Raw genomic sequence first — 27,115 nt, forward strand, 5'->3', positions numbered from 1 at the left:
CATGTTGTAATTGTAACAAGTGTTACTGTCTTTTTAAGTTTGTTGTGGGTGAGTGTAAAATAATACAGTCCCTGAAACTGCTGTAGTTGTGCATGAAGTAGTAACAGGTTTGCAGCTCTCTGAGAAGCTGACACCAAGTGAACAGGGTCTCCCCAAAAAGCCTGGCTTTGCCCGGGCATCTCTGCCACCAGCATCTCTCCCAGAGACCCACAGTCTCGCACGGCGTGGGCAGCACACGCATTCCCACCACGGACAGGTGGGCAGAGCTGCCTGCAACCAGCCCTTATTTCTGCTTTGTTTTACCTCCTCGTTTTGCCCTTTCTCCGCTTTACAAAACACACTAGCTCATCTTCTGGGAAACCCTAACCTTTGCTGTTTGAAGGGTGAAAGCCTTTCTCCGCACGAACGCTGTTGGACCCGGGAGGAGGACCTGGCAGCGTGGCAGCGGCACTAGCCACCGGGCAGTGGCACTAGCCACCGGGCACCGGCACTCTGTGCGGCAAGGGGTGCCGTCCCGGCAGGTGTGGGGCAGCCGGTGCCGCGGGCAGCCCGGCAGCAAGGCGGATAATCTCATCGGCGATACGGCGGCTTTCTGCAGGGAGGCACAGACCGACCGCAGGGAGCCCAATTTTAAAATTCAGCAGATGATAACACTCTGCAAGGCATAAAACACATCAAATGTATTTTCCACGACTCCTGCTACTTTTAGGCAGCATCAATATTAAAAAGGCCCCAGGAGGAAAGGCTGAGAGTGGCAGGGCAGGAGAGGAAGACCGAAGCCAGGGAGCAGGGACGAGCAGGGATGGAGAAACCTGGGCTCAAAAGCACAAAACAAGGGATGGAGAAACGTGGGCTCCCAGCTGTACCTAGCATCTGTTTTGCGGGCAGAACCGCGCACAAATGGTTGCAGGCAACTGGTGGTTTATTACCTGCTCCGAGGCTTCGCTCCCACCCGGAGCCTGGCTTTTGCCTTCAAATCACTCCTGTGGCCGCGGCTCACTGCTGTGGCTGCCTGGACAAGGCAGCAGATCCGTGCTCGACCTCCTCTGCTTGCAGGAGGGCTTGTGCCTGATGCCGCACTATTTCCACGCTGTTTCTTTCCAGCAGCATTTGCCTGTGTGATTTGTGCATCAGCCGGGCGATGCCCTTGCTTTGGCTCAGGCCTGGCATCTGCAGTTGAGAAGAGACGGCAGCAAGCTTCGCTTCAAAAATTACTTGGAGAGCTGCTGCATCACAAATTGGTCTAAAAGGATGTTGCCTGCATCGGTGTGCAAGGAGGCCGTGCTGTGTACAGCTTCCCAGCTTTAAAAATGCCGTTCAGATTAAAGCTTTGGGAGAGTTTTTGTGTTTTATAACCTACACGCTAAAGAGGTGACCCTCGGAGCACAAGGCCAGACACACGCAGTGCATTGCCGTGTTAGTAAAACAAAAGCAGACCCTGCAGTGGTTTATTCACTGGTGCAGACAGAGACCGGGGCCCTTGGCAAAAGGTTTTTGACCCCTTTTATTCGCAGCTTCAAATACTTTCCCTGAAGGACACAAAACATTGTGCCTTTAGGGTGCTGGTGCCAGCAGAGGGTGACAGGATGGGTCCTTGGGGCCCATAAGCACCCCCAAAGGTTGGACCCTCGAGGCCCTGAGCACCTTCCACGGCACTGACCGTGATTTGGGGTGCCAGCACCCAGCACCAGGGGAGCAGGCACAGCCAAGGTCCTTGCACTTGGAAGCAGGTCCAGGCAGACCACGTTTCCCCACGCAGCCCAGGCACGGGGGGGCTTTGGGGGTGCTGGGGTATGTGTGCCAAATCCTTTCTCTACAACAAAACCCTACAGGCATATCCAAAATGAATCTAAATGTGGGTCTCCCCGGAGTCTTCTCTTCTGCAGGCTGAACAGCCCCGACTCCGTCAGCCTCCGATAAGATGTTTCTGCTTGTCCCTGCTCTGCTCACACCCTTGGTAACCCTGGGAATCAACCTGTTCCGTGGAGTCCCACTGGGAGACCCACTCACCAGCAGCTTCTTCCCCTCCACTGGCATTTTCTTTGGCAATCTGCTGCTGCTGGCAAGGAGAGCGTTGGTGCAGCCCTTTGGAGATGAGGAAAGGGATTTAATAGGACTTCCAATTCTTTCATCATGGTCCCCTTGCAGCCTGCAGGAGTACTGCATTTGGTATGTACAGACTATTGCATTTAGTTTGGCGTACACAGGAACCTTAAAATCCACCTGTTAATAATGCAGGATGTGATCTCTTCGCTCTGCATTGTTCAACAAGTGTGGAGGGATTCTGCAAGGCAAATCCAGGTCCACATCGGAATGAAGTTACCTGTTGCATCCTAACATTAATAATGGACCGAACAACTGCTCTGCAGCCTGGAGGTTTTAGAACTAAAATATGTACCCAAATTTGCAGCTCAAAGCTATTGGTATTTGAATTTCGTCTCCAATTAAATAAAGCACTCAGTCGTGCACTCAACTCTAACTCTCAACTAACACCACCAAAAGCAGTATCATTTTGCTGCTTCAAAATGCAGAGGATTTCCATTTCTAATAGCACCACCTAAGGACGCAACCTGCTGTATGCCTCCATGAGAGGGGGAAAAAAGAAGGGGTTTTTTTCTCTCCTCTAGAGAACCGAAGGGCAAAGGCTATTTCCCTTCTAGTTAAACACTGTTCTACCTATTCTGAAAAACTAAGTTTTGAAACTGAAGCACCTTCCTTTTCCCCCCGCCCTTTCCCAGCCCCTGCTGTCCCTTCGGTCACGAGCTGTAATGCATCCTCGCCCCAGAAAACATCAGCTCTGGAGAGGCGGCAGCGGGAGAGCTGGCTTCTTCCCGCACTGCCATCGCGATAGCCGGCAGGGTCCCATCATGCCAGACCAAGGAGTTAAATTGCCAGGGTTTCACCGTCAGCTAGAGAGTAACTCATTGCCGTGTTGCTTATTTTTAAGACGACAATGAAATTGTCGGAGGAATTTTTGTATTTTCAAGTATATTATGTAACGAAATTATTTCAGTTTTGCCAATATCCTATTTTTTTTGCAGCTGATACTTTAATATTTGGAAACACTTTAATCTGCCTGTGGAAGATGAACGTGTGCTTCTGGCTCACACGTGATCTGAGGACTGTGTAATACAATTTCCAAATCTTTTTCTCACTTGCCAAAGGCATTTCAGAATTACAGAAATGCCAGGAAGTGTTCAGGCATGGGGTCTGCAGTTTGTGCAGCTGGTAAGTTCTCTAGCTATTAAAAATTACTTCGCAGAGTCATTAAGGCATCATCGTTGCAATTTTTAATTCTGACAAAGTTCAAGACAATGGAAAGACACTTTAAATGACTGGACACATCTCATTTTACAGTGCAATAATCGTTTTTATGCCAAGTCTTAAAATCGGAGTACTCTGATGCTGTGACGGTCTGACAAATTCAAATGTCTCAAACATCCGCTAAAAGAGCTTTGGTGGACAAAACGGCCTCTGTAAAAATGCTGGAGTTTTGTGAACAGGACAATGTGGACAGAGGAGAGGGCCCCATGGAGGGTGGGAACGCACTTCTCCAAGGCCCCAATTCCTTATCTTGAGTGACCAGGAGAAGGAACACAATTTATGCCTTCCTGGAGGAAGAAGGCCCCATGGAAGTTGGGACTGTGCTTCTATCTTAAGTGGTCATACCAGCAGGAAAAGAGAAGCAACTCCACAATGAACACCCCCCCCCCCAAAGCTACCGATTCCAGTGAACCCCAGGTGTGGGAACTGCGCATGTTGAGATCATCAACTAACACACTATAAAAGAGGAGAGAACGAATCCTCAGCGCGCGCCCTCCGGAACTGGATCTCTACGCTGGCTGGACCAACGCTGGACCCAGGACTGGTGAAACCCTTCTCTTCTCTCTTTCTTTTTTCTCTCATTCTCTCTCTCTCTTTTCCTTCTCTCTTTTCCACAGTCCCTACACCTCATCCTTTGAAACATAAACCGTTGACCAAGTCTGAGACTAGGAGTGGACCTAGCCGCCCCTGAGCTCCTCTTTGAGAAGGAGTCCAGAAAGCAAGGGGGTCTGCTCTGAACCTCGTGACTCAACGGGAGGGCTCTCCTTCTGATACATTTCATGTTCCTTTTTCCATTTCATTTTTCTGTACTTCCCTCCTCTTCTCAAACTGCGGCTTAATGACATGTTGCAAGGTTCGTATTAACAAGTTCATGTGTACTTGGACAGAGTTAGCTAGGTTGAATAAATGTTGATTGTTGTTTGAACTCCCCTGGTGTCGTTTCACCTTAATTCTGACAAAGGAAATCCACGAACCTGAGTCGCTCCAACTTTGGGACGCGACAGATGCTGTATGTGCTGAAGCTTGTGAAAGTGCATTAACAGTAAATTAAAGCAATACCTGGGTAAAAAAAGGGATTTGATTATAAACTGCCTTCAGAAAAGGGGGGGAGAAGGGGCCAGCACCCACAGCAGCTGTGCAGGAAGGCTCAGGCTTTAAAAAGTGGGCAGGAGGCAATTGCAGGTTGTGTCCATGTGATGGAGGTTTGACCAAGAGAGGGCTCGGCGGGGTGCTTGTGCTCCAGGAATCATCAAAACAGCCAGAAATGGGTCAGAGACGAGGCTGGGCGCCCGTCCCGGCCGTGCCCGTTCTCTGGGGGGGGATGGCTGGTACCCCTGGCACCACCGGCGCGCTGACCCAGCCTGCTCCTCGGTTTGTACCTTCTCTGGAGACCCATCTCCACACCTGACGTGGACCTGAGCAACCCAATATAACCTCAGTCTGCTCCTCCTTTGAGCGTGTGTGGTGGCAGGGCTGGAGCCGGTGACCTTCAGAGGTCTCCTCTGACCTAAAAGATTTTCAAATAATTTGTTCTTGTCTTTCCCTGTTCTTTCTATTTAAAGAGTTTCAGTCTATGCTGAAGCTCTTTGATTTTGTTGTGGTTTACCTTATGTACAATTAGAAACAAACTCCTAATTTTTTCAATTTACAGCAATATTTTGTGTATTTTGAGATGTACATTCTTGTTACTTGACTAATGCATGAAAATCCTAAATTTAATCAGTCAAGAAAATTTGTCTTGTAACTTACAAGGTTAACAATATTTTCCTTAATTTCAAAGCAGGTGGGATACGGGCAAGAAATAAATACTTTAAAAAATACATCTTCTTTGTTCTATTTAAAAAAATCTGAATGGTCACAGAACGGGTGATTTTTTTTTTATGTGTATGACTGCTAGAAAGAATGGTCATTATTGTTCTGTGCTTGCAGATTATTGCAGTTTAATAACCAGATCAAGTGATTACCATTATTTCCATCTTCCCCAAGAAATTCCTTGTGGAGCCTGGACTCAGCCAGCAGTCATCCCCAGACAGAGCTGGGTAAGTGCCCGGTAGGTATGGTTCAGTACAGGCTGAAATGTGCTGGGTTTTTTGTTGTACCTAGGAGCCCTTATTCTGGCTTGGGAAAATCACAATAGCTGAAATTTTCTGTGGCCACGTCCTATCTCTATCACGTCAGCGTCACGCCAGGTGACATCTAGGTGCCCATCTGCTCACAGCAGCCTCTTTTGGAGACCTGACTTGCACTTGTGGTTGGCCAGTACCCACATCTGTCCTGGTGGCAGAGGAAAGGTGAACAAGGAGTGGGATGGGAGTACAGAAGCATGAGAATTTTTTGTTTTCTTGGTTTCTTTTGGCCTCGAACTATGGGAACGACCTTACCCAAGGAGGAGACCACACACTGGTAATAAGTAGCAGAAGATAAGCACACAGTGAATTCAGTATAGGCACTTGGACTCTCTCAGTTCATCTGAAACTTTTAAATAACTGAATAGAAGTGTGAGCACACTGCAGCTGGCAATAAACAGTTTTGGTTTTTTTCTAGACTGGAGCTTTAGTAGCAAAGAAAATTACCACTTGAGAAGTTTCACGTAATGCTAATGCAGTTTACTTTGACATATCTCCCAGTTATCACTTCTCATCTGTTAACGCTGGCTGTTCAGTTAAATCTGGGTACCAGGTGCTGAGGAGCATGAACCGCCGGGCTGCCCGACCCACCTACAGCAAGGCATACAGTACAGCCAGCTAGATGGCCGAAAGGGAGCACAGATGATCAAGGTGGTGTTTTCCAAGAAATGTAACAGTTGGATTAAACCTTTATAGGCTGTGAAATAGGAAACCAGTTCTGCTAGAGCTGAGTACCAGGCACCTGCCCTTTCCTTGGAGCAGAGCAGTCATAAGGACAAGTCATAAGTCATTTAGGACGAGAGGAGATGGACTCAAGTTGTGCCAGGGGAGGTTTAGATTGGATATTGGAAAAAATTTCTTTACTGAACGGGTTGTCAGGCATTGGAACAGGCTGCCCAGGGAAGTGGTGGAGTCACCATCCCTGGAGGTGTTCAAAAAACACATAGACAAGGCACATCAGGACATGGTTTTAGTGGGCATGGTGGTGTCAGGTTGACAGTTGGGCTGGATGATCTTAAAGGTCTTTTCCAACCTAAATGATTCCATGATTCTATAAAGCAGCACCAGACTGGCTGGTGGGACCCACAGCTGTCCTCCGGGTAGCCCAGGCACATCTCGCCTCGCGCTTGCTTTGCGAGTTGGTCGCCTCAGGGAAGACGACAGGTCTCTGGGGGAGCTGGGTTCAGCGATGAGCTGTCTGCCTTGAGGGCAGTCGCCTGCCAGATACTTTTTCCGTCAGCAGATGCCTGCATTGGATGCTTGTGCTATCCATATGACTTTGTTTTCAGACAAGTTATCGGAAGGTGCCACGCTCTTCAATAAAGAAAAGCCCCAAATCAATGTTTACTGGGTGCACCTATGGTGGGCTATGTCATTTTTTAAAAAATAAAGCATCAGATTTCTATTTTTTTGCTATCTCTAGTTAATATTAGACAGCTAAAACCCCCTAAGTTATGTTGCTTTTACTGTTATGTTCCTGGCCATTCCTAAAATTAAGGTCTGGGTATTAAGCATACTCAGGACCCAAAGAAAGAAGAGGACTACAGTAGTTGTGTATTGTACTGCCTAGTGCTGGCTTAGGTCAAATGCTATGCAAGGTATTTGCATTTTTCTGAAACAATCTTATCTTTTTAAAAATGGGTAACTTTATGCTAAAATAAACTAGAAAAAACCATCTCCAGCCCTGTGTATCTGCCAAATGTGTTTTGAAGTACCTGCTATATCAATGTGTAATAGCAACCTTTAAATTTAAGGAAAGCTAAAACCTAAGTCCTTGATGGGTATTACCTGAGTGTCTTTTATTAATGTAGCAAATATGTGAAGAGCTGTCTAACAGTAAACCAAAATTATGCAGGTGCAAACCCCTCTGGCCCTGAACAGATCATGTTTCTGCAGAGTTACTCAGCGATGCTGGGTCTTCACCAGGAGAGAACAGTTTGTACGGGAGCTTTCTAGAGCTTGCTCTTCTGCCAAGGAAAGCAGGAACGAGCGGGGTTGTGTGTTCCTTCGATGGTTACTGATTCATCAGGCAGATAATAGTTACGGCTACAGGGACAGATGGGAAATAGCAAGCCACATACTAAAATCCTCTTCCACGGGAGCTTCTAATACCAATGAGGCAAAGACCCTGGAACCTGGTTGCTGGGGTCAGGGTCTTCCAGCCAGCTCACCCCTCCCCAAGAAGGACAAGCATCCTCCTGCTCCACCTCCCCTTCTTTCTAGCTGTCACCTCGCAGGGTTGAGCTATCGCCGCTTTTGAATAACAGCTCACAAACATGTTACTGCATTAGAAGGCTAAAGCTACAGCGCATTTATATTCACCACCCAGCAAAAGCATAAAGTTAAGTTTTTCCCCAGGTTTATTTACTAAATTTTCACATTCAATGAAATAGTTACAACAATACTTACAGAGCATTATCACAAGAGCAAACACATTGAGAACACTAGTAAAGACCGAGAATGCAGGTTACAGTTATTTTCCTGTTTAACTTAAATGCCGCTTTTGTAAACAATAACAAAACCAGAACATTGCTGCTAAAAAAGATGTACACATAAAAACACTCTACATACACAAAACTACATATATCATTTTATACTCTCAACCAAAGCACTCTGGTCAAGTCTGAGTACAATTTGGTATTCTCTGTACAATTATTAAATCCTGCTAAAAATTATAGTTATCCTTGGGTTTAAAATACAGCACAGCGCATAAGGCAAAAAAATAGGAATTATCATCCAGTTCTTTGCGTTTCAGTTAAGTATCAAGAATTTAAGGCAAGTTTGGACATTTTGCATTGTTTCATGTAGTGAATGGGGACTTACAGATGGCAGATTCACAAAAGTAACATGCTATCTCCCAGAAACAGTTAACTGTTTGTAATGTGTACTGGACACATTTGCCCCTCTAGAAATTCCAACTAGACTTTCTGAAAGAAAAGCATTCCTAGTAGGAGAGACTGTCAAGAAGCTTACAGATGAATATCTTTAAAAAAAACCCAACCAAACAACCCCAACCCCCCCCCCCCCCAAAAGCAGAAATTCAGGAACTGTATGTACACATATAAACTCATACCCATTTTAAAGTGCTTTGCAGATAATTTTGAGTGATTAAGAAATAGAACTGGATGATAATTTATACTTGTATGACATCTTATTTGAAGGTCCTTAATTTTTAAACTGCAAGACAGATGTGACAATGAGAGTGTTGTTCTTTAAATGCAGATTTAAACTGATTGTTGTGTCTGATCTTTCTATAACCAAGCACTTCAGTGAACAGGACAACAAGCACCCAGAACAGAAAATGAAGACAGCATGATTTCAGGTGACACGATCCCTGGGTTGATACACTGTTTGATCCATTTCTAGCTAAACAGTTCATCTAATAACAGCAGTATATTTCATTAGGCATTTTTCCCATTCTTCATACCAAGTCTGCATACTAAAAAAAATTGTTTATGCTGCTATCTTAAATTTAGGAATACCACATTACACAATATGGGGTCAATCTCTATGACCTCATTTAACATTACCACTGCCTAGGTGAAGAGAGTGGAACATTTAACAATTTTCAGTGCTTTGACTTCCACAAATGAAAGATATTTGTATAAACCTTGAACAGCCATCAACACCACCCTGACCTATGGATTTTTTGTTCTGATGAAGTCAAAATGATTTCTATACCTTTCACCAGTCTCTGCTAACTGAAAACAGTGTTTACTAATACTTCAAATCAGAACATGTATGTGAGCATCTTCATTTATGGAATCCTACTGTAGTTAAACTCTAAAAGGTACGGTATATACCGAACTGCATGGAAAGCCTCCTATCAATAAAAGGCATAAACTTGTCTTTTAGCTAAGGAATTTTTCTTTTTTTAATATTAGTTTGTTAAGTATCTTTATCTCCGGTGTATACTGGAAAATACGATTATCAATGGCATCTCTGTGAAACAGACCGAGAAGTAAAACAGCACATGTAAGCATTCAGCTTGCGCATTTGTCTGAACAGAATGAGAAGGCAACCTACGCAACAGGCTGAAACATCTTCCTTAATCCCCAACCCCAAACCTGCTCCCCTTCATCCTTCTCCCCACACACAAACGTGCAACGTACAACCATGTAGCTACTTGTGTCCTATCAACAGATTCACTGGAATAATTAAATCACACTATTATTGCTATGTAACTAGAATCCTTAGTGGGTCAAATAAACTGCATTGAAAACGCTGAAATTGTTAATTTTATTTGCTTTTAAAGTCCTGCTGAATTCTACCAAATTTGAAGAATACGTGCAGGATTTTATAATCTGTGCAAACACCTGTTACCTGTGAATAATGTTTTATGGTGAAAACACCCTCGGCTCCTTGACTGTTTAAAATCTGAATGTTAGCGTATGGAAGAACAAGGAACACCACTGTTTGCCTGGCTGCAATTAGCTTTGCAGGAACTTAGAATAAATCAAGCACACTCAAAACTCTCTGCTTAGCACACTTATAAAGAAATGGCTTTTAAAGCAACTATTTCAGATATTATTGCACCTTCAAAAATAATACTATATGGGCTTGAAAAACAAGGGGAAACAAACATTAATTTAACATGTTAAAACAAGGGGAAAATAACTCTGGATGCAGAAAAACTCTTCAGTACCGGGCCTGGCAATACACACACAGACATCAAAACAGAAATTGAAGATAACCATGATTCATAGTTAAAATTAGAAGACAAACCAAAACATTCTAAATTAGCTAAAATTCATATTTATTCAGTCATCTATTTTAAATAATGGTTATAGCCCACAGCATTGCTTTCTGTTTACCTGCCCAAATTTTCACTAAGTTTAGGGCTATCACAAAGTTATATCTCTCGAGATTCTGGTTAGTCACAGGAACTGACCTTCAGTACTCTGTTACACTGGACACACACTTGGGGTGAGCAACTATGCCCCGCGCTTTTCATTCATTGCAACTTGTGTTAAAGGCAAGACTGTCTGAAGAACATGAGATGGGATCTCACTGTTCACTCCCTATTTATGTATTTGTGAGAACAGGAACAATAAACGTAGATCTTCTGGAAAAAAAATAATGTAACAAACTTAGAGCTCATTCAGTACATTGTGTTATTCTTGACAGTTTTCATAGGCACAAATGTATCAAGCAAATAAGAAACAAAAACACTAGAACAATCAAAACGATCATGCTTTATGCATACTGCACTAAAATTGGTAACAGCCTTATCGTTAAGTCCTACATTTAGCACCATTTTTTATCAGAACACTCTGAGAAAGCAATCATACATTCTTTTAAAAAAGGAAGTTATACAGAATATGGACACAAGTGCGCTTGGGAGAGGGATGGGATGGATTCATTTTTGAGTACTTATTTTATATCATGCTATGAATGCTGCTGTGGCATCTTCCGATGCATGACTTTTGTAATTTTTCCTTGCATTACAATTGAAAACACACAGCAGACTAGCAAGATTAAGTCATTTAATCTAGCATTCGTTTATCCACAAAAAGAAAAATATAAAGGAAAGTTAAAAATGTGATTTCTCTTCAGCAGATCCAAAAACTTCATTAAGAGGCAATAAGTTTGCCCTGTAAATTTCTTTTAAATAGTTACTAATTACCATCCCAAGCCTCCTACCAGTAAGTGGGTAACAAAGGAGAGTGTACAGGCAACATACTATGGCATTTATTATTTACAAACCTTGAGATACAGAAACAAGGCAGCCCTTTAGTTACTGTTCATAAAAAAAATTATGAAGCACTGGCGTTTTCTTAGTATGAAGACACAACCAGACAACTATCAGCAAACTGTCCAGTCATACAACACATTCACACATCTCTCACCCCAAGCACAGTAAACTTCATGTTTCATAGAGGCAGGAGGAAGAGAGAAAAGCTCTAGAAAGTGAAAGGGTTAGATATACAGTAAGTTTTCTAACCATATGCCAGGCATGTACAGTACTCTCTAAAATTCACTGCTATTAACAGGATGCTATCTAAACCCAGCTGGTAATAAGCTTTCCATTCCTTCTGCCCGTGTCACTAAAGTACCAAAGGCAAATTACCGGAAGAAAACAAATCCTTCCTCATTTCAGTCCCAGCTTCACCACGTTCCTCCAGCTTTCCAACTTCAGAAAACACGGCTTATGTTCTCTGCCAGCGGGGTTTACTTTCAAGCAGATTAAGCTCCATCTTTGCATCAAGTCCGCAGAGTCCCGCTTTTCATCAAAGTGCAGTCAAACCAAAATTGCATCGACAGTACATCATCCCAGCAGAGTCCAGCCAGGTATCTGAGATGGGATCGTATTTCTGGACAGTGTTCAGATAGGATGACCCTGAATGACCTCCAACCACATAAAGGTAGTTATCAATTACAGCTGCACCAACTCCTATTGGAAAGAAAAAAAAAAAAGAAAAAAAAAAGAAAAAAAAAAGAAAAAAAAAAGAAAAAAAAAAAGATTGCACAATCACCAAGTGTGGAAATAAGTAGTATTTTTGTTCCTAATTGCAACCACCTCCCCACACCTGAAGGCTGAACAGACAAGTTCTCACAGCTTCTCCTTCTTTGGGCTGTCTTTAAAGAAAATGGATGTAAACGAAAAGTCGTTCTCTGTTCAGGTCTTACACTCCTTTTTGACTTTTCTTGTGCCCCTTCCTATGACAAAACAGTGCTCTTCTGTTCCAATACTCCTTGTCACGGAGACAGAAGAGAGGATGCACTACCAAGTCTCAACATAAAGTAAAATACAACAGAACGGTAACCACAAAATTGCTGAAATTAACTCAAAATTAATGAAAAAATAGAAGATAAAGTAGAAATATTACTTCATGTTATTTTTGTTACAGTTCAGTATTAATAAACTGGACTATAATTAAAATTAGAAAAATAAATACTCATTCTTTCACAGAGCTGATTAAGAGATCTTTGGTCCAGTTCACAAAGTACAGTGCTCTGCAGACAAATCACTGCAACTTTATTGCAGCTTCTATCAGGTCAAACAGCAATTTATTTCTGAAAGGATATCCGAGTTAACTGCTGAGAGGTTTGTATGTCCCTACCTGTTCTGGGTTCCTTCATGGGTCGACACACAGTCCACTGATTTTGATGAGGATCATATCTCTCAATGCTGGATAGGTGAGACACACCATTGTGTCCACCAACTACAAAAATGAAGCCCAGCATGACACCAACACCGAAGTTTATTCGTTTATCAGCCATTGAAGCTACTGTCTCCCACGAATTTTTACTTGGATCATAACGCTCCATGCTGCAAACACAAACAACTTGTGAGGCTCGGATTTTAGTGACATTTAAATTTCACTCCACAAGAAATCTGCATTTGTCAGAGGTACATCTAGTTCTGCCAACCAATATTACCACGCACAGGAATAACGTAACACAAAGAAAGAGTGCTTGAGCTGATGGAAAATTTTGCAGCATGGTTGCTTTGCGCTACCCAATGGTAGCACACAAGAAACTAAAGCCAGTGTTATCACCTCAGAAGCATCGATTACATCCTAGGGTCCTTTGACAACACGAAGCAGCTGGAGGGTCTCAACAGTGTTGCCAAAAAGTAGTTTTAACATATTTCATCCCAACAACACAGAGACTGCAGTTCAGCCGCTTCTCTGATGTCCTCATGCCACTACCCTGGATCTTCAGGTGACAAATTGAAACAAAGCAAGATTTTTTTAAAGCTGGTCTCGGAACCGAGAGCTCTTTCCAGGGTGACTGCTGCTATTTATTAAAAAAGCAACTCATGAAAGACTGTACACAATGCAGATCTGAAGTGTATCTATTTGGGTAACACATCAAATCAAAAACTTCCCGGAGGCTTGCCTGAAAATAACAGACAGAGAGGAAAAAAAATTGGAGAGCATATCCCTCAGGAAAAGCAGTAAAGAAGTTGCTGATCAAAACACTAAGGATAGAAGAGGCCTTCAGGATAAAATGGAAATGAATTATCATAATCGTTATTACTTTTTTTAATCGCTGGAGCTGTACAGATGGTCAGAGTCATTAACACACTCATGGCACGTAGCCATTCCCTGTCCAAAGTGTAGCTTCAGTAGCATGAGGGGACAGAAAAGAGGGGAAGAGAAAATCAGAAGCACTACAGAGTTGGAGAGAAGGCCCTTAATTACACAGCAGTCAGGTTTCTTTTAATGCTAGAGCTTGTATGAGTCTAGTGACTGGATGGCATGGCATATTACTTGCGCCCTTGAATAATCAATAAAACAAAAAATATTCAATAAAAAGTAAATTAAATTTAAAAAGGCAAATAATGAAATATCAGATTCCAGTAACTCTACAGGAGCTGCTGGCAATTCCTTTCTGACTGAGGAACAGAGCAGATGTGGTACAAGGAGAGAGGCTACTGCAGAATTTTAATGTTGTTAAGAGCTTCCCGTTTAAAGCCACCAGCTTGATAAAGACATTCCCTATTGCTCCAGTGATAAGTCCTACCTTTCCTGAAAGGAGGTTACCGAGTTTACCTTTCAGAGGCCTGCGTGCATACTGAGAATTCAACTTTTGGGCACCACTCCTGGCAATAGCAAGGGCTTGATTATCTTCTTTTTTTTTTATGGTCTGTGCAACAAGGCTGCAGTGGAGTCAGCATCCCAGAGGTCCCACAGTATCTCCTGGTATGCCTGCTCTACTTTGCTACTGACTTTGCTTTAAGCTACTATTAAAACTGATAATTCTGTGTGGTACAAAGATGGTACGGAGCTAAGAATGACCACATAGAACAACAGCGCAGCTTAATTATTCTGGGTCAAATTCCCATGTGAAGAAATCCTAGAGTCAACAGAAAACTTTTAGGGATGGTTTGCTTGTCTATTGAGTATTTCAACTGCTATCACCTTTCATAATTTAAAATATAAGAAGTCAGAATAACATCACATTAAGTTTCATAAAATCCTGTCACAACCATACCAAACAGTTTAAGTTATTGCTGTTTTTATTTCAGTTGTTTGCACTTTCCAAATGAAAACTACTTAGCTATACTTCCCTGTTTGGGAATTAATCCTTTGCTTCACAAACTGTTTTATATAAAAACATATCAAGTATGAAAAGCACAATTAATGGTTAGTGCAATGTCGTTATACTACACTGTTAAACAATCAATGCATCCCTTCCTATAAGCAAGATTTTCATTTTCATTCTTTATTCAGCTATTTAGACTTGTAGTTATTAATTTGCTTCCTGGGGGGACATATGGCTGATTTGTTCCCATTTTAATGAAGAAGAGAGTACAAATCATTTCTTTGCATAACTAAATGCCCCTGTCTATCCAAACAGAGCGATGTGGAACAGAACAATTAAAGAGCATGCTGGTGCCAGGAAACCTCCTTGTGAATGCCAGGGCTGAAGCAAGCCCACTTCTACCCAGGAGCCAGACCAGTAACCACCATCCTGAACTTTATTATTATCATTAAGACTACTTTAATATTCCGAGGTATATATTTATTTTGTGTATATTAAGCATGTGAAAAATCCTTTTTATTTCAAATCAGTGTTTTCAATGTTAAAGCTAACCACGCTTCCTAATATTCTGCAGGCTTGAGGTACAAGGATTTATATAGCGCTGGCCCAGTGCTAAGCAAGCCTCTCCCAAGAGCTCAGTAATGGAGGTGCATCACCATGACACAGATAAAAGTACACTACCTTGGGGCCTGAGCAAATAAGCCCACACCATACTGATCTGCTGAGTTAACCAGCTTGGGTGTCTACAAGGTCAGGTGTCTTGCACCACCTTGCTTAGTAACATGCACATATGTCTTTGTCTTTACCATTTTCCCTTCTTAGGGATTAAAAAAATAAAAACCAACAAAAAAACCAACCCAAACAAACCAGCTCTGAGCTGGAACACGTAAAGGTAAGTTAAAAGAAAGACTTCCCAGTTGAATTATCAGACTGACACTGCAGAACAAGGATTAATGAGGCCCACTGTGAATTACCAATCTATCTTAATTTTTAATTAGCTGCTGAACACGAGCTTAACAGTGAATTTTGCTGCTTTCCAGCTTATGACACTGAGCTACACACATGAAAAGCACATACCTGTTCATATGGGCAGGACCATAACCACCAATGGCATATATCATTCCGTCCAAGACAGCCGCAGCAAAACAACTTCTTGTTTTGTTCATTGGGGCCACTAGCTGCCACTCCTTCACTTTAGGAATGTATTTCTCTACAGTTCGTAAATAAGACTGCCCATCATAACCACCTAAGGCGTAGAGTTCTCCTGCCAGAACTACCACTCCCAGAGTACTCCGGCTCTCAAACATCCTTTCAAGAGATGTCCAAGTGTTCGTATCAGGGTCCCAGCACTCCACTGAATTCTCATGCTTTCGGTAACTGATGCCTTGACACACGTGGGTTGCAATCCCTCCTACAACATATATTTTCTGGTCTAGGACACATATTCCAAATTCATAGCGGGGAATGCTAAGAGGTGCCAGGCCTATCCAGGAGTCATTCTGGGGAAAATACATTTCAACACTGAAATAGAAAAACAAAGATTATGTGAGCAAACCTAACTTTCTGAAGCTCTGTGAAGTGCAAATGAGCATCAAGGAACACAGTCTTGAGACTACTTCTTACATCTCATGTGATGTTTGCCATTTCTTCCAATAGCCCAAATGTAAGCTAAAATGAAATGCTGTTTACTGTTCTAAAGAGTTAAAAACCCAGAGCCTCACAGCGTACGGTGCGATGCAGCAACACAGCAAGTAGCCATGGCACCAAGTCTGAGACCCGGAAGGATGAATTTTGAAAGTACAAACCAGGCAGACTACAGAGAAGGCAGGAGAGCACCCTGGATAATGCGAGGGAAGACAAAGCAGTGTTGATGCCACAGCAGCTTTTGGAAGTAGGCTGTGATTGTGGTAAGCTAAAAATACAAACTGAAGGGATAAGAAGGGTAAACTGAAAAAAGTCAGAACAGCCACAGAGATGGGAGAGAGAGAGAAAAAAAGAGAATTAGAGAGGGAGAAGCACATGTCTATATATACATACAAACATACATTTAGAAAGTACAATCTGTAGTTTTATAAATACATATTTTACATGCACTGTATAATTTAAATGAAATGTCAGAGTAAAACAAACTAATTTGAAAAATCTGTTTTCAAAATACTGCTTATTTGCATTTCCTTTTAATTATACTCAGTGTTAAGAGTATGGTGGGTCTAGCCTATCATGTAAAAAGTCTAGTCAACTTACCTAAATAGTTTGGTTAACAAATTACTTCAATGATTTAAAAGAATATCTAGTACACAGGAAATACGACCTGTTCAAAAAACATACAACAAAATGAAGCCACTGGAGAGCTGGTAGCCACTGGCTAAGAACCTAGAAGCAGGGACTGCTGAAACACCAGACTGGGTCTTGACAGCAGCAGCCCAATTAGAAAAAGAACAGTACTACATACATTCTAAGTAATTTTGTTATTATGAAGTAGTGGCTAACTTTAAAGTGAAAAGCCAGTCTTCCTGCAAGTAGAAATGAAAAGTAGAAGGAGAATAGTGGAATTAAGGTTTCCTACTTCACGATTTTAATTGTATTAGGAATTATCCATTTAATCAATCTGTGACTTTTTTTTTTTTTTTTATTTCTAAGTCAAGGGCAATTGTTTAAACTTAATAATTAACTGAAACAACAGTTTAGAAAAGACTAATAGGAATAATAAATAAAGGAAGACCAAATTTTGGTATGCATTAAAACGTGATTAACAGTAGTAAAGAGCATTTTTGTTTAAAAAAAATAATCAAAATAATCCAAACTACGTGGTATGTAATATTGTTACAATCATTGAAGAAGCTGTGAAAGAAACAGAGCTGAAGAATACCAGAGGACAACTTTATTCACTCAAACAGATTTTTTTATTAAGCACAAAATCCCCTTTACTTTTTAAATCTGTAAACCCAACAATTCCCAGTCTCAACATCTAGTTTACTATTGATCCCTATTAGCGGGAAAGTTAACTTCAAATAACTTTGACAACATCTCTAAACACAGGGAAAAAGAACATGCAGATTTTCCTAGGTATTTAAATGTATGTATATACATGCAAGCATGGAACTGTCACAGAAAAAAAAATCTCAGAGTAAAATATCATCCCAGAATTCAGCTGTAGAACCAGTTCAGGTAGTCTGCCTTTACACAGAAAACATTTCCTGACCTGATAAGGGTACATTCAACAGCAAAGCACTATATGTGTATGTATAAGGATGCATACATATGCAGACCCACACATAGTTTAACTACCATTTCTGGAAATGTTAATACAATGTTATAAGTAAACCCAACCATACCAGTATGGGGAAGAAAGCTATTTTTCTCTCTATTACATTCCTTTTGCTCACATGATTAGCCTCAGTGATGTACTCCAGTAACTGAGGAGGAGGTTCATTTTGAAAACCAGGTAAAGCAAGATGGGCACTTCTCTGTTTCTGCCAGCACGGACACAGATACCTACTCAGCAGCAGAGGTTAAAGGCACGATTACATTATGATCAAGAATGTGACATTGCTAAGAATTACCTCTTTGCCCTTCTCTGATTAAGTCTTTTAACTCCAAGGACTTTTGAGTTATCAGGAAGCAAATTTCTCATGTATTAGGTTAAATTTTATGATTTGATTCTCTGGAATAATAATAGGTCAGGGAAAAATTATGTAAAATGAAAAAACCTGAAAGGATAAAGAATTATAGAATGGTTTGGGTTGGAAGAGACCTGAAAGATCACCTACTTTCAACCCCCCTGCCATGGGCAGGGACACCTTCCACTAGACCAGGTTGCTCAGAGCCCCATCCAACCTGCCCTTGAACCCTTCCAGGGATGGGGCATCCACAACCTGTCTGGGCAACCTGTTCCAGTGCCTCACCACCCTCACTGTGAGGAAAGTGAAGCAGCAGCATACAAACTTTTATTAACCACTTTTATTAACGAAATTTCTCAATCAATAGAATTAAAATGGTAAGATTTTATAGCCATTGGTGTTGGCACAAACAAAAACCCGTAACACTGAAGATTACTCATGGAATCAAAAAAGCATTTTGAATTCAGCGCTCACCCTTGTTCCAAAAAAATCTACTTATGAGTTCTTATGAAGGAAAGCAGTAACTATAGTCCTGCAAACCACAGCTCGTCAATGATTGTCTTAATCCTGACCCAGGGCGGTAACGAACATGTGCAAACGTAACACCACCCAAGTGCTGCAACAACTTGACTATTACTTACCTTTCCAAACATGCAAACAGTCCAGCTTTTCCTCCTACAGCACAAAGAACTTTAGGAGCACAGCGAGGTCGTGTCATCAACATGGTCTGGTGTGAAAGTCTGTGTTCAGGCATAAAGTGGTATTTTAGGGCCTCATTTAGCAGATGTTTACAAGTGTGGTCATCACGAATGAGATGGTTCGCTTCGTATAACCTTGTGAGAAACTTGACGCTCAGCAGTGGCAACCGAACGCAATGTAGCAGCTGTGCCAAGTACTTCTGTCGCTCCTGCACATCATATTTGATCCAGGACTCCAGTGCATAAAAAACAGTTTCTTCTGTCACAACATTCAAGCAGTCATTGGAAACAATTTCATCCAACTCAGAATGTGTAAGCTCAAAAAATTCTTCCGTCTGACAAACATCTTCAAAGTTTTGACAAATGTACTTGTTAGCAGCCAAGTAGAGGTCATGGCAGCCGTAGGTCTCTGCAAAACGAGAAATCCCGATGCAATTGCCAGGATCAAGCTGGCTTTCAAGAAACGCACAACACTCCTTCACTACCAGTTTGATCTGGAGAAGATTTGCAGCTGGAAGAAGCGACTCTACAGTGTCTTGTGAGATAAACACAGTTCCTGTGTAGGCATACTCCACAATGGCCTGCAGGGCTGCCTCATCAATGCACTGGAACTCCACCTCCGAGTTCTCCTTCTCAGAAAGGTTCCCAGTGAACATGGCTTTGAAGTATGGACTGATGCTGGCAAGTACCACTTTGTGGGCATGGATCTTGACATCGCCAACTCTCAGGATAATGTCACAGAGCTCGTGATGTTGGCGAAGGAGGTTCAAGCCTTGCAGAAGCTGTTCAGAATGCAAGTGGGTTAAGTTGGCAAGCATGTAGGTTGGAGACGACTGGTCCATCTGTGAGAAACAGAATTTTTAACGCATTACTCAGGACTTCATTTCAACAACTTCATTACTCATGTTACTTAGACATGCCATACATAACATTTAAAAAATATTTTTTCATTTTTGCTTTTATCTTAATTAGGTTTATTACTTTCCAATTTACTTTTTCAATCCTCATGTGCTACGCTGTTGCATGCAAGTTAAATCCAGGACAATCAAATGTTTATTAATAGTCTATGCTATATTAAACTTTGCCTTAAAAAAACCCCCAAAACAACCACCACCCTTTTTTTTGTTGTTGTTGTTCTGGAGTAAAATGCATATTATCTAAAGCGTTGAATACACGATAGGATTCCACATGAGATATTTGAGAGAACTGAACAGTGACTGAAATAAAAATAGAGATAAACAAAGAATGGCACTGGCTCATTTGAGACAAAGTTTTAAAAGTCCTTAAACTACTTTCTGCTACTTGCCTTGCGGTCTACTTAGTGCTACTGTGGTACAGCCAAGCTCTGCTGCGCTTCCCCTCCGAGCAGTGCTGTGGGCAGGGCCCCACCAGTCAGCAGGGACCAGCTCTCCGTTCCTCCTTCCTCACCTGGAACAGCAGAGTCCCTCCCTCTGCACAGAGGGGCAAAAAAGACCCACAGAGCCAGTGGGGCCCTGGGCTGCAAGAAGAGGGGTGCTGGAGCAGAGGCTTCTGTACTCTGAACGGGCAGAGGAGCACAGGAGAAGGGGGAGATCCTTGCCTCGCCTCACCAAGTGGCTTCCACCATGAGAGAAAATCCCCAGTGGACATGCCCTCAGCCTCCGGAGAGATCAGAGCTGGGGAAGGCTGGGAGCTGGGCCTGCCTCCATCATCAAGAGACAAGGGGTGGGAGCTGGTGAGGTGCTTCCCAGGGTGATCAAGGGAGCAGGTCCCAGGTGGACAGGCTGAGCATCCCGGCGTCTTATCACCGTTTCCACGTCCTCATGGCACCGGCAGCTACCCACTCTCCCTAACATCACTAGCAAGGGCAGAGAGAAGGATCCTCGTTCCTACCTACAGCTCCACAAAACCCCTGAACATTTCTTCCAAAAAGTTTTAGTTTGCATCGTGACACTTGAAGGCACTATGATACCTGTTCTAATTTCAGGATCATTAAAATTCAAATGGTGCTGCCCACCACTACCTGTTGGAGAAGCAGTTCTTCAGCTCTTTATTCAGACTGAATTATTATACCAGTGAGAGGGTGGAGGGTACGAATGCGTCAGGATCCTGGACCACGAGGAAATATAACTATTGTTCTACAGAGAACACTGCAACCATCCAATTTCTGAACTGAAAAGCTGATTTAATTTTGATTCGCTAAATGACTACACAAACTTCGAGACCTCGTTTTTTTAATCTTATTATTAAGAAGTTCATCATTTTTACAGCTCCTTAACTGACATCTAATTTGCAGTGAGCCTACTTACAAAGTGCTTAATCTGAAAGAATAAAATTAGCTGCCAACGTTTAAGTACAGAACATAATAGCACTGACAGAGAAGTGAAGGCTTACAGCTAGGGATAGAAAACCTCTTGCCCATTAAGAGATAAATAAGCTCACCTCTCTCCTACTACAACCCTATACTGGAAAAAAACCCCATATCTAAAAGAAAGTCTTTTAAGCATATCTGCAAAAGGCAAGATTCCATACAACAACATTTTCCATATAACAACATTTTTGCAGCACAAATTACACGGGCAGGGAGGCGGGGGGACGACGAGCTGTTCAGTAGCTAAAACACTTTCCTTTCCTTTTGTGTTTCTGCTCAGTTCATAACCGGATTGTACGTATACACAGAAATCATAAAACACAAGGTAACACCACATGGAAGGAAAAAGGAATGGTTACAGTTCAGATGCAAAACCTGTAAAACCAGTTATAAATAACTATATTTACGTTATTCTGCAGAAATAAAACTTTTTGTAGCAACTCGGTAGAGGTGCCTACTGTTGCATCTCGCACGCCTCTTGCATGGCAATGCTCGCCCACGCCAGTATTTGCATGTATTTATTTTGTTGCTGAGCAAGGAATCAGAAGCCGGAAGATTAACCAGCCCTGAAGAACGGATGCTAGTCCAACGATCTGCACTCACAACACAAATCAAATGGTTGCCCCTAGGCTCTGGACTACCAGATCCTTTTCACAGTCTGTAGATCAGACTTATCTTGAATAGCAGGGAAGGAGTTACTGGAAATAGAAAAGGCTAACCAGAAATGTAAATACTTAAGCTCACTTACTGAAGGTTTTTACCCTTCTAAAAACCACGGTAGGCGACGATACCCAGTAAGTGATGCAGAGCGCAGTGTTTTCTGTATGTGAAAACAGCAAAAAGAGCTCCAGGCGCTTTTCTGTTTGAAGGCAGCGTCGAAGTGCTCGCCAGTTCCTTATTTAGGCTACAAAATGGTTGGAGCCTGTAAGCGACTCGCCTGGTTTTATTACTCACCAGAAGCACAAAACCTCAAAAGCACCCGCCCCAAGTGCCGAGCTAACTTTGGTTCTAAACACCTGACACATCACAAAAAAAACCCAAACCAAAACCACCTTCTGCGCGCCAGAAAAAGCGCAAGAAACAACTCGCAAAGCGTAAACCGTCTGCCTTATGAAATTTTAGCCTCTCCACGCCGTCGCCCTTGACCCCTTGTGCTTAAGCTCCAGTCCCGGGCTGTTTCAACGGGGGGGGGGAGGCGGCGGCGGGGCGGGGATCCTCAGCGATCGCTCCGGGACTGCCACTCCCCCCCCCCAAAGCTGCACACTCGGCCGTGGGGTCCCGCTCCGTCGCGGCGGGGCCGGGCTCACCTGAGGGCGGGGGGGTGGCGCAGGCCGCGGCCAGGCCCTGGCCCGCGGTAGCCGCCGCCGCCGCCGCCGCCTCGGTCGCCTCCGCTCCTCCGGCAGCGCCCGGCAGCGGCGCGCGTCACTTCCGGGCGCCACCACCCCGCGCCCTCTACCAATCAGCGGCGGGGAAGCGCCGCGCACCCACCGTCCCGCGGGCACACCCCACACCGTGGAAGGAAGAAAGGGGGAAGGGGGGGGGGGAAAGAAGGCGGCTCGTTCCCCTTCAGCAGCGCAGCCCCGGCACCATCCTGCTCACCGCCCCGCGTCTCTCGGCTTCTTCCGCTCCTCACCCGCTCTCCGCAGCGGCGGCGTAGGCGAAGCGAGAAAGCATCGAGTCTTGTGCCGTCGCCACCGCTTCCCCCCGCTCCTTGCGCTGTGGGCGGTGCCGCGCAGGCGCGCTGCAGGGCCGGCCCCTGGCGACGGCGGTGTTGTGCCGCGCGGCGTTGCCGGGGCGGGGGCGGTTCTCTCTCCTCTCATGGCCGCCGCCCTCACGCTGCCGCCGCCGCCGCCGCCGCCCGCCCGCGCCATGGAGCCGCCGGCGGGCCCCGAGCGAGGGACGCGGGGCCGGGGGGGCCGGCTCCCGCCGTGCCTCAGCGCCGAACGGGCGGAGGGTGATGCCGCCGCGGAACTGCCGCGGCCGCCCCTGCGCGGTCGGTACCGCGGGTCCGGCCGCCCGCCCGCCGCCCGGCGCGGGTTAGGCGAGCTCTCCCGCAGCTTGGCTTGGCAGCTGGGCGGCCCCGCCGGGCAGCGGGAGGAGGAGGAAGAGCAGCAGCCTGGCACCGAGACGTTCCCACCCGCCGGCCGGCAGCGGCGGCTGGTCGGTGAGGGCACGGTGCCGCCGCCGTCCCCCGCCCGGCCCGGCAGCGCCGGCTTGAAGTTCGGTCTGTTGCCGCCGGAGCTGCACGCCGGGCTGCTGGACCAGGAGGACTACAAGAGCCGCACGCAAGCGGTGGAGGAGCTGAAGAGGGTGGTCGGAGGTGCCAGCCAGGCCGCCGTGACCTCCACGCCTGCCCCCAGCCTCCTGGGGCTCATCAGCTTCCTCTGCACCCTCCTGGATGACTCCAACTTCAAGGTGGTCCTCGGGGCGTTGGAGGTGATACATCTGCTGGCCCTGCGCCTGGGAGACCGGGTCCCGGCTTTCCTGACGCCCCTGGTCTCCGCTGCTGCTAAGGTCCTGGGGGACAACAAGCTGGCCATCCGGCAGGAGTACGGCCGCCTGTTCCTGCGGCTGATGAAGGCGGCGGGTCCCAAGCAGGTGCTGGGCCTGCTGCTGCAGCAGGAGTACCTGCAGCACAAGAACTCCAAAGTCCGCGAGGAGGTGGTCAACATCTGCATCGTGGCCCTCCTCACTCACCCCAGCGAGGAGCTGGACTTGGCCAAGCTGGCGTTTGGGCTGGCTCCAGCACTGGTGGACAGCAAGCGCAGGGTCCGGCACGCTGCCATGGAAGCGTTCGCTGCGCTGGCGTCGTCCATGGGCCCGGGCAAAACCGGCCTTCTCTTCAAGGCGGTGGATGCCGTGGAACTTGAGGACAACGGGGACGGGGTGATGCACGCGGTGCAGGCCAGGCTGGCCAGGAAGACCTTGCCCAAGCTAGTAGACCAAGGGTTTGTAGAGTACGCTGTGCCCTTGCCGTCATCTGGTCATAACAGGGGGTCCGGTTTACCCCCCGGAGCAGATACGGACTGGCTGTTGATGGGCAGCAGGACTCAGAGTGCGCACAGTTACTGTGGGTATCATGCAAGGGATGACGCTCTGCAAAACTCCAGCTCGCACGGTGCGTATGCCGACCAAGGAATAAGTCCAAGGAGAGTCTTGAGTGCGGGTAAAGGAAAAAACAAACTGCCTTGGGAAAATGAGCATGCTGGAGACAGGGAAGGTGGTTCGGGAGTCAAGATGCCTTTCACAAAGGGTGTGGAGCAGGTACGTACTTGTAGCTCGTTTATTCTAGGGCATGTTCCAAAGGGAGATTTGAAGGTTGACAAAGGCTTGTTAAGCAACAGGTATTTGCAAGGTATGGCTAATACTGCTAATATTTGATGCGCAAGGATCTCTATATGTACATCAATCTGGGAAGGCAAATTCGAGAACTCCTTCAGTCAGATTTAACACTAGTAGGAATCAGACAACTTCTCAGTTACCAAAAAAAAAAAATAATCTTTTTTTGAAGTTAGCTGGACTCCATGAGGCACTTCTTACCTCTAACCCTAGCGACCTGCCTCTGACAATGGCTAGCTAAGACCCAGGGAATGAGTACAAGAGTGGGGAAACTGTTTCAGAGCTTCTGTTTGTATATTCGCGTTTGAAAGTACCTGACTGACTGCAAAGAGTTTCCTAAATCCAAAAGGTGTTTGGAGGAAAACTGACAAATTACTTCAACTCGGGCTTTGAAGGCAGAGCTCTGGAGTGTGGCTGAGCCAGTGCTTTTTGGCAGTCTACTGACCTGTAATAAAACCTGAGGGTTGCCAAATGTCTATGTGGCTCTTGTTCCTCAGTCTGATTTGACTAGAAAGAATGTAGGTCAGGCTGAAATAGCAATTCTGATTGACCCGAGTTTTGATTTTGTCACTTACTGACCATGTCGGCAGCTGCAAAAGGAAGGAACCTTGGAAAATTGTTCAAGTCCCTTTTAGTTTGGCAGTGGTTCTGTTATGTGTCATCTGTTTTGGATACCATCCATGCATTTAAGACCTGGGGGTGTGTGTCTGTGTGTGGTGGGTTTTCTGTTGTGTGTGGGGTTTTTTTTTCTTGGTTGTTGTTTTTTTTAACTGGACAGGTTTAATTTATCATAACTTGATCTCCAGTGAATGAGTTTGAGTAGATCTTTTTAGAAAATCAAGAGCTGTATAGAATAGACTTCCTCCCTGCCACTTTTACGTATTCAGAATGTAATTCTTAGTTGCTTAGTAACTTGTTCCTCTATTGGAGGTCATGAACTGTGTTACTTTGTGATGGCTGGCTTTTAATAAAGTCCCTTAATAAAAGGAAACATGAGTGAACATTATTGTAGTGTAAAAACCTTGATGTTCACCTATATACTTGTATGCACACATGCTCATGTCCTTCCTTGGTTTATATATTACCTTTATTCCGACTCCTAAAGAGATCTGTCTCTTTCTGAGTTGATGAATCGGGCAACTAAGTTCCCTTAGATTACCCACAAAGCAGATAGGGTCTGGACAACAAGTTACGTAGGAAACACCTCTATAGCAAGAAGGTCTGTCTTTTTGAAACAGCTTTTCAGTATTAACTAATACCACTTGTAGAAATAATAGTTAATTGCCAGCATTCTCTAGGCAAATTGGGCTGAGTTCTGTACTGCTGTTGTTTGCTGCTGGCTGGGTTTGCGTTTTTCTGTAGACGGCGAGCAAAGAGCAAGCCAGTACATGCACCAAAACCTGGCTGTTGCTTAGAATGGTGGAAGGTCCTCTGTCTGAGACAGCCCTCTCTTGAAGTCACAGTTAGGTGCTGTGGAAATGGCTCTTTATGTTTGTTTATTTTTTAACCTTTGGTTGTTGTATTTATCACCGTAAATTGGGAGGAGTGCCCAAAGTTTCCAACCCTGGAGAGAGGGAGAGAAAGCAATTTATTTATGGTTTCTGTGGTGTTGCATATGTAAAGTGCATTTAGAAATGGTGTGAACTTAAATTTAATCTGGGGAAGTAACTACATATTCGTGTTTTCAAGTCAGTGATAGTGAGGTACTTGGTTTACTAGGAAGCATCCTTGATACTAATATGATAAAAGTTTTTTAGACTATATATATCTTTATATGCGTAGTATAAACTTAATGGATGTAAATCCCATCTCATAATATTTGGATGAAAACCAACCTAACTGCCAGGGATCTGGAGTGCTAAGTGTGCATATGTGGGGTTTTGGGTTTGTTTATAGTATTACTCTCAAAGGTGGGCAAATCATAAGTAGACTGCAGGAAGCTCTCATGTAAGAGTGCTAGTTACCTCCTGTATGTAAAGCCTAACAGGAAAAAATAAAGACCTTCAGATTGGCTTCCTACGTCTGACAACCACTTGGCTTGTCTCTTCGTCATCCCAACATTTGTCTGCGTGACTGAATCATTGTGGGGTGACAGGTTTTCTTCTTTTCTCCTTGGAAGACTTTTCCAGTTACATAACATCATGCAAATACTTCAAGTATAAATTAACATTTTCCTTTTGTGATCATCTTTATTCTTACATCCTTCCATATTATGCCAAATATTTCACTTTGTTCCCACTTATGAACAGATGTAGAACTTATATTTGTGCTGTCTGTTTTTGCAGAATTAGAAGAGAATCACTTTCAGTCTTTATTTGGTAAAAGCGTCATTTGGAACAGGAACTACTTGTGACTATCAGGGCAGGTTACTTGCCCGAATCTCTTTTCCTTTGCTGCTGTGCGGGGGACTCAAGCTGTGAAGTTAACCAGCCTTGCTTTGCTTTCGCTGCAGCCACATAGTATGCAGTAGGTGGCAATGACAATACTTCTCCAGGGAGAAAACCCTGTTTGTCATGTACTGCATTTATTCCTTTTTAATAAGAACTAATTTTTTTGCATCTAATGACTGTTTTTTCTAAGACATCCTATACCTCCTAGAGATTCTGTTTGTTCCTGTCTCTTCCTGCTGCTTTCTGACTTGTTCTGTTTGCCTCTCACTTCCAT

General features: G+C 44.2%; 2 protein-coding genes across 5 annotated transcripts in view; one reads left to right on the forward strand and one right to left on the reverse strand.

Moving 5' to 3' along the window:
* Positions 1 to 7,792: 7,792 nt before the first annotated feature.
* On the reverse strand, positions 7,793 to 22,830 carry KLHL28 (kelch like family member 28). 3 transcript variants are annotated; one of them, XM_069783006.1, is made up of 5 exons: positions 22,746 to 22,830; positions 18,706 to 19,604; positions 15,522 to 15,965; positions 12,515 to 12,723; positions 7,793 to 11,844 (listed from the first exon to the last, which is right to left on the reverse strand). In XM_069783006.1, exons 2-5 carry the CDS (start codon positions 19,602 to 19,604, stop codon positions 11,681 to 11,683), a joined length of 1,716 nt encoding a protein of 571 aa, XP_069639107.1. In that variant the 5' UTR covers positions 22,746 to 22,830; the 3' UTR covers positions 7,793 to 11,680. The 3 variants fall into 3 exon arrangements, with proteins under 3 accessions (XP_069639107.1, XP_069639108.1, XP_069639106.1); XM_069783007.1 differs by having other exon boundaries at positions 22,712 to 22,810; XM_069783005.1 differs by lacking the exon at positions 22,746 to 22,830 and adding an exon at positions 22,420 to 22,575.
* A 20-nt stretch (positions 22,831 to 22,850) lies between these two features.
* The window catches only part of TOGARAM1 (TOG array regulator of axonemal microtubules 1), a 45,557-nt gene continuing 41,292 nt past the window's right edge, over positions 22,851 to 27,115 (forward strand). For both annotated transcript variants that reach the window (XM_009915257.2, XM_069783002.1), the window contains exon 1: positions 22,851 to 24,376. In XM_009915257.2, the coding sequence (XP_009913559.2) occupies positions 22,931 to 24,376 (1,446 nt within the window). In that variant the 5' untranslated portion in view covers positions 22,851 to 22,930. The remainder of the gene's footprint in view (positions 24,377 to 27,115) is intronic.

This window comes from Haliaeetus albicilla, chromosome 5, assembly GCF_947461875.1.
Source record: "Haliaeetus albicilla chromosome 5, bHalAlb1.1, whole genome shotgun sequence".
Classification (NCBI taxonomy): Eukaryota; Metazoa; Chordata; class Aves; order Accipitriformes; family Accipitridae; genus Haliaeetus; species Haliaeetus albicilla.

Coding starts and splice junctions, on each gene's coding strand:
- KLHL28 (XM_069783006.1), bottom strand. CDS start 19,604: ATGGACCAGTCGTCTCCAACCTACATGCTTGCCAACTTAACCCACTTG. Junction 15,966..18,705: donor CTGTTTGCATGTTTGGAAAG/GTAAGTAATAGT, acceptor TTTCTATTTCAG/TGTTGAAATGTATTTTCCCC. Junction 11,845..12,514: donor CATGAAGGAACCCAGAACAG/GTAGGGACATAC, acceptor TCTTTCCAATAG/GAGTTGGTGCAGCTGTAATT.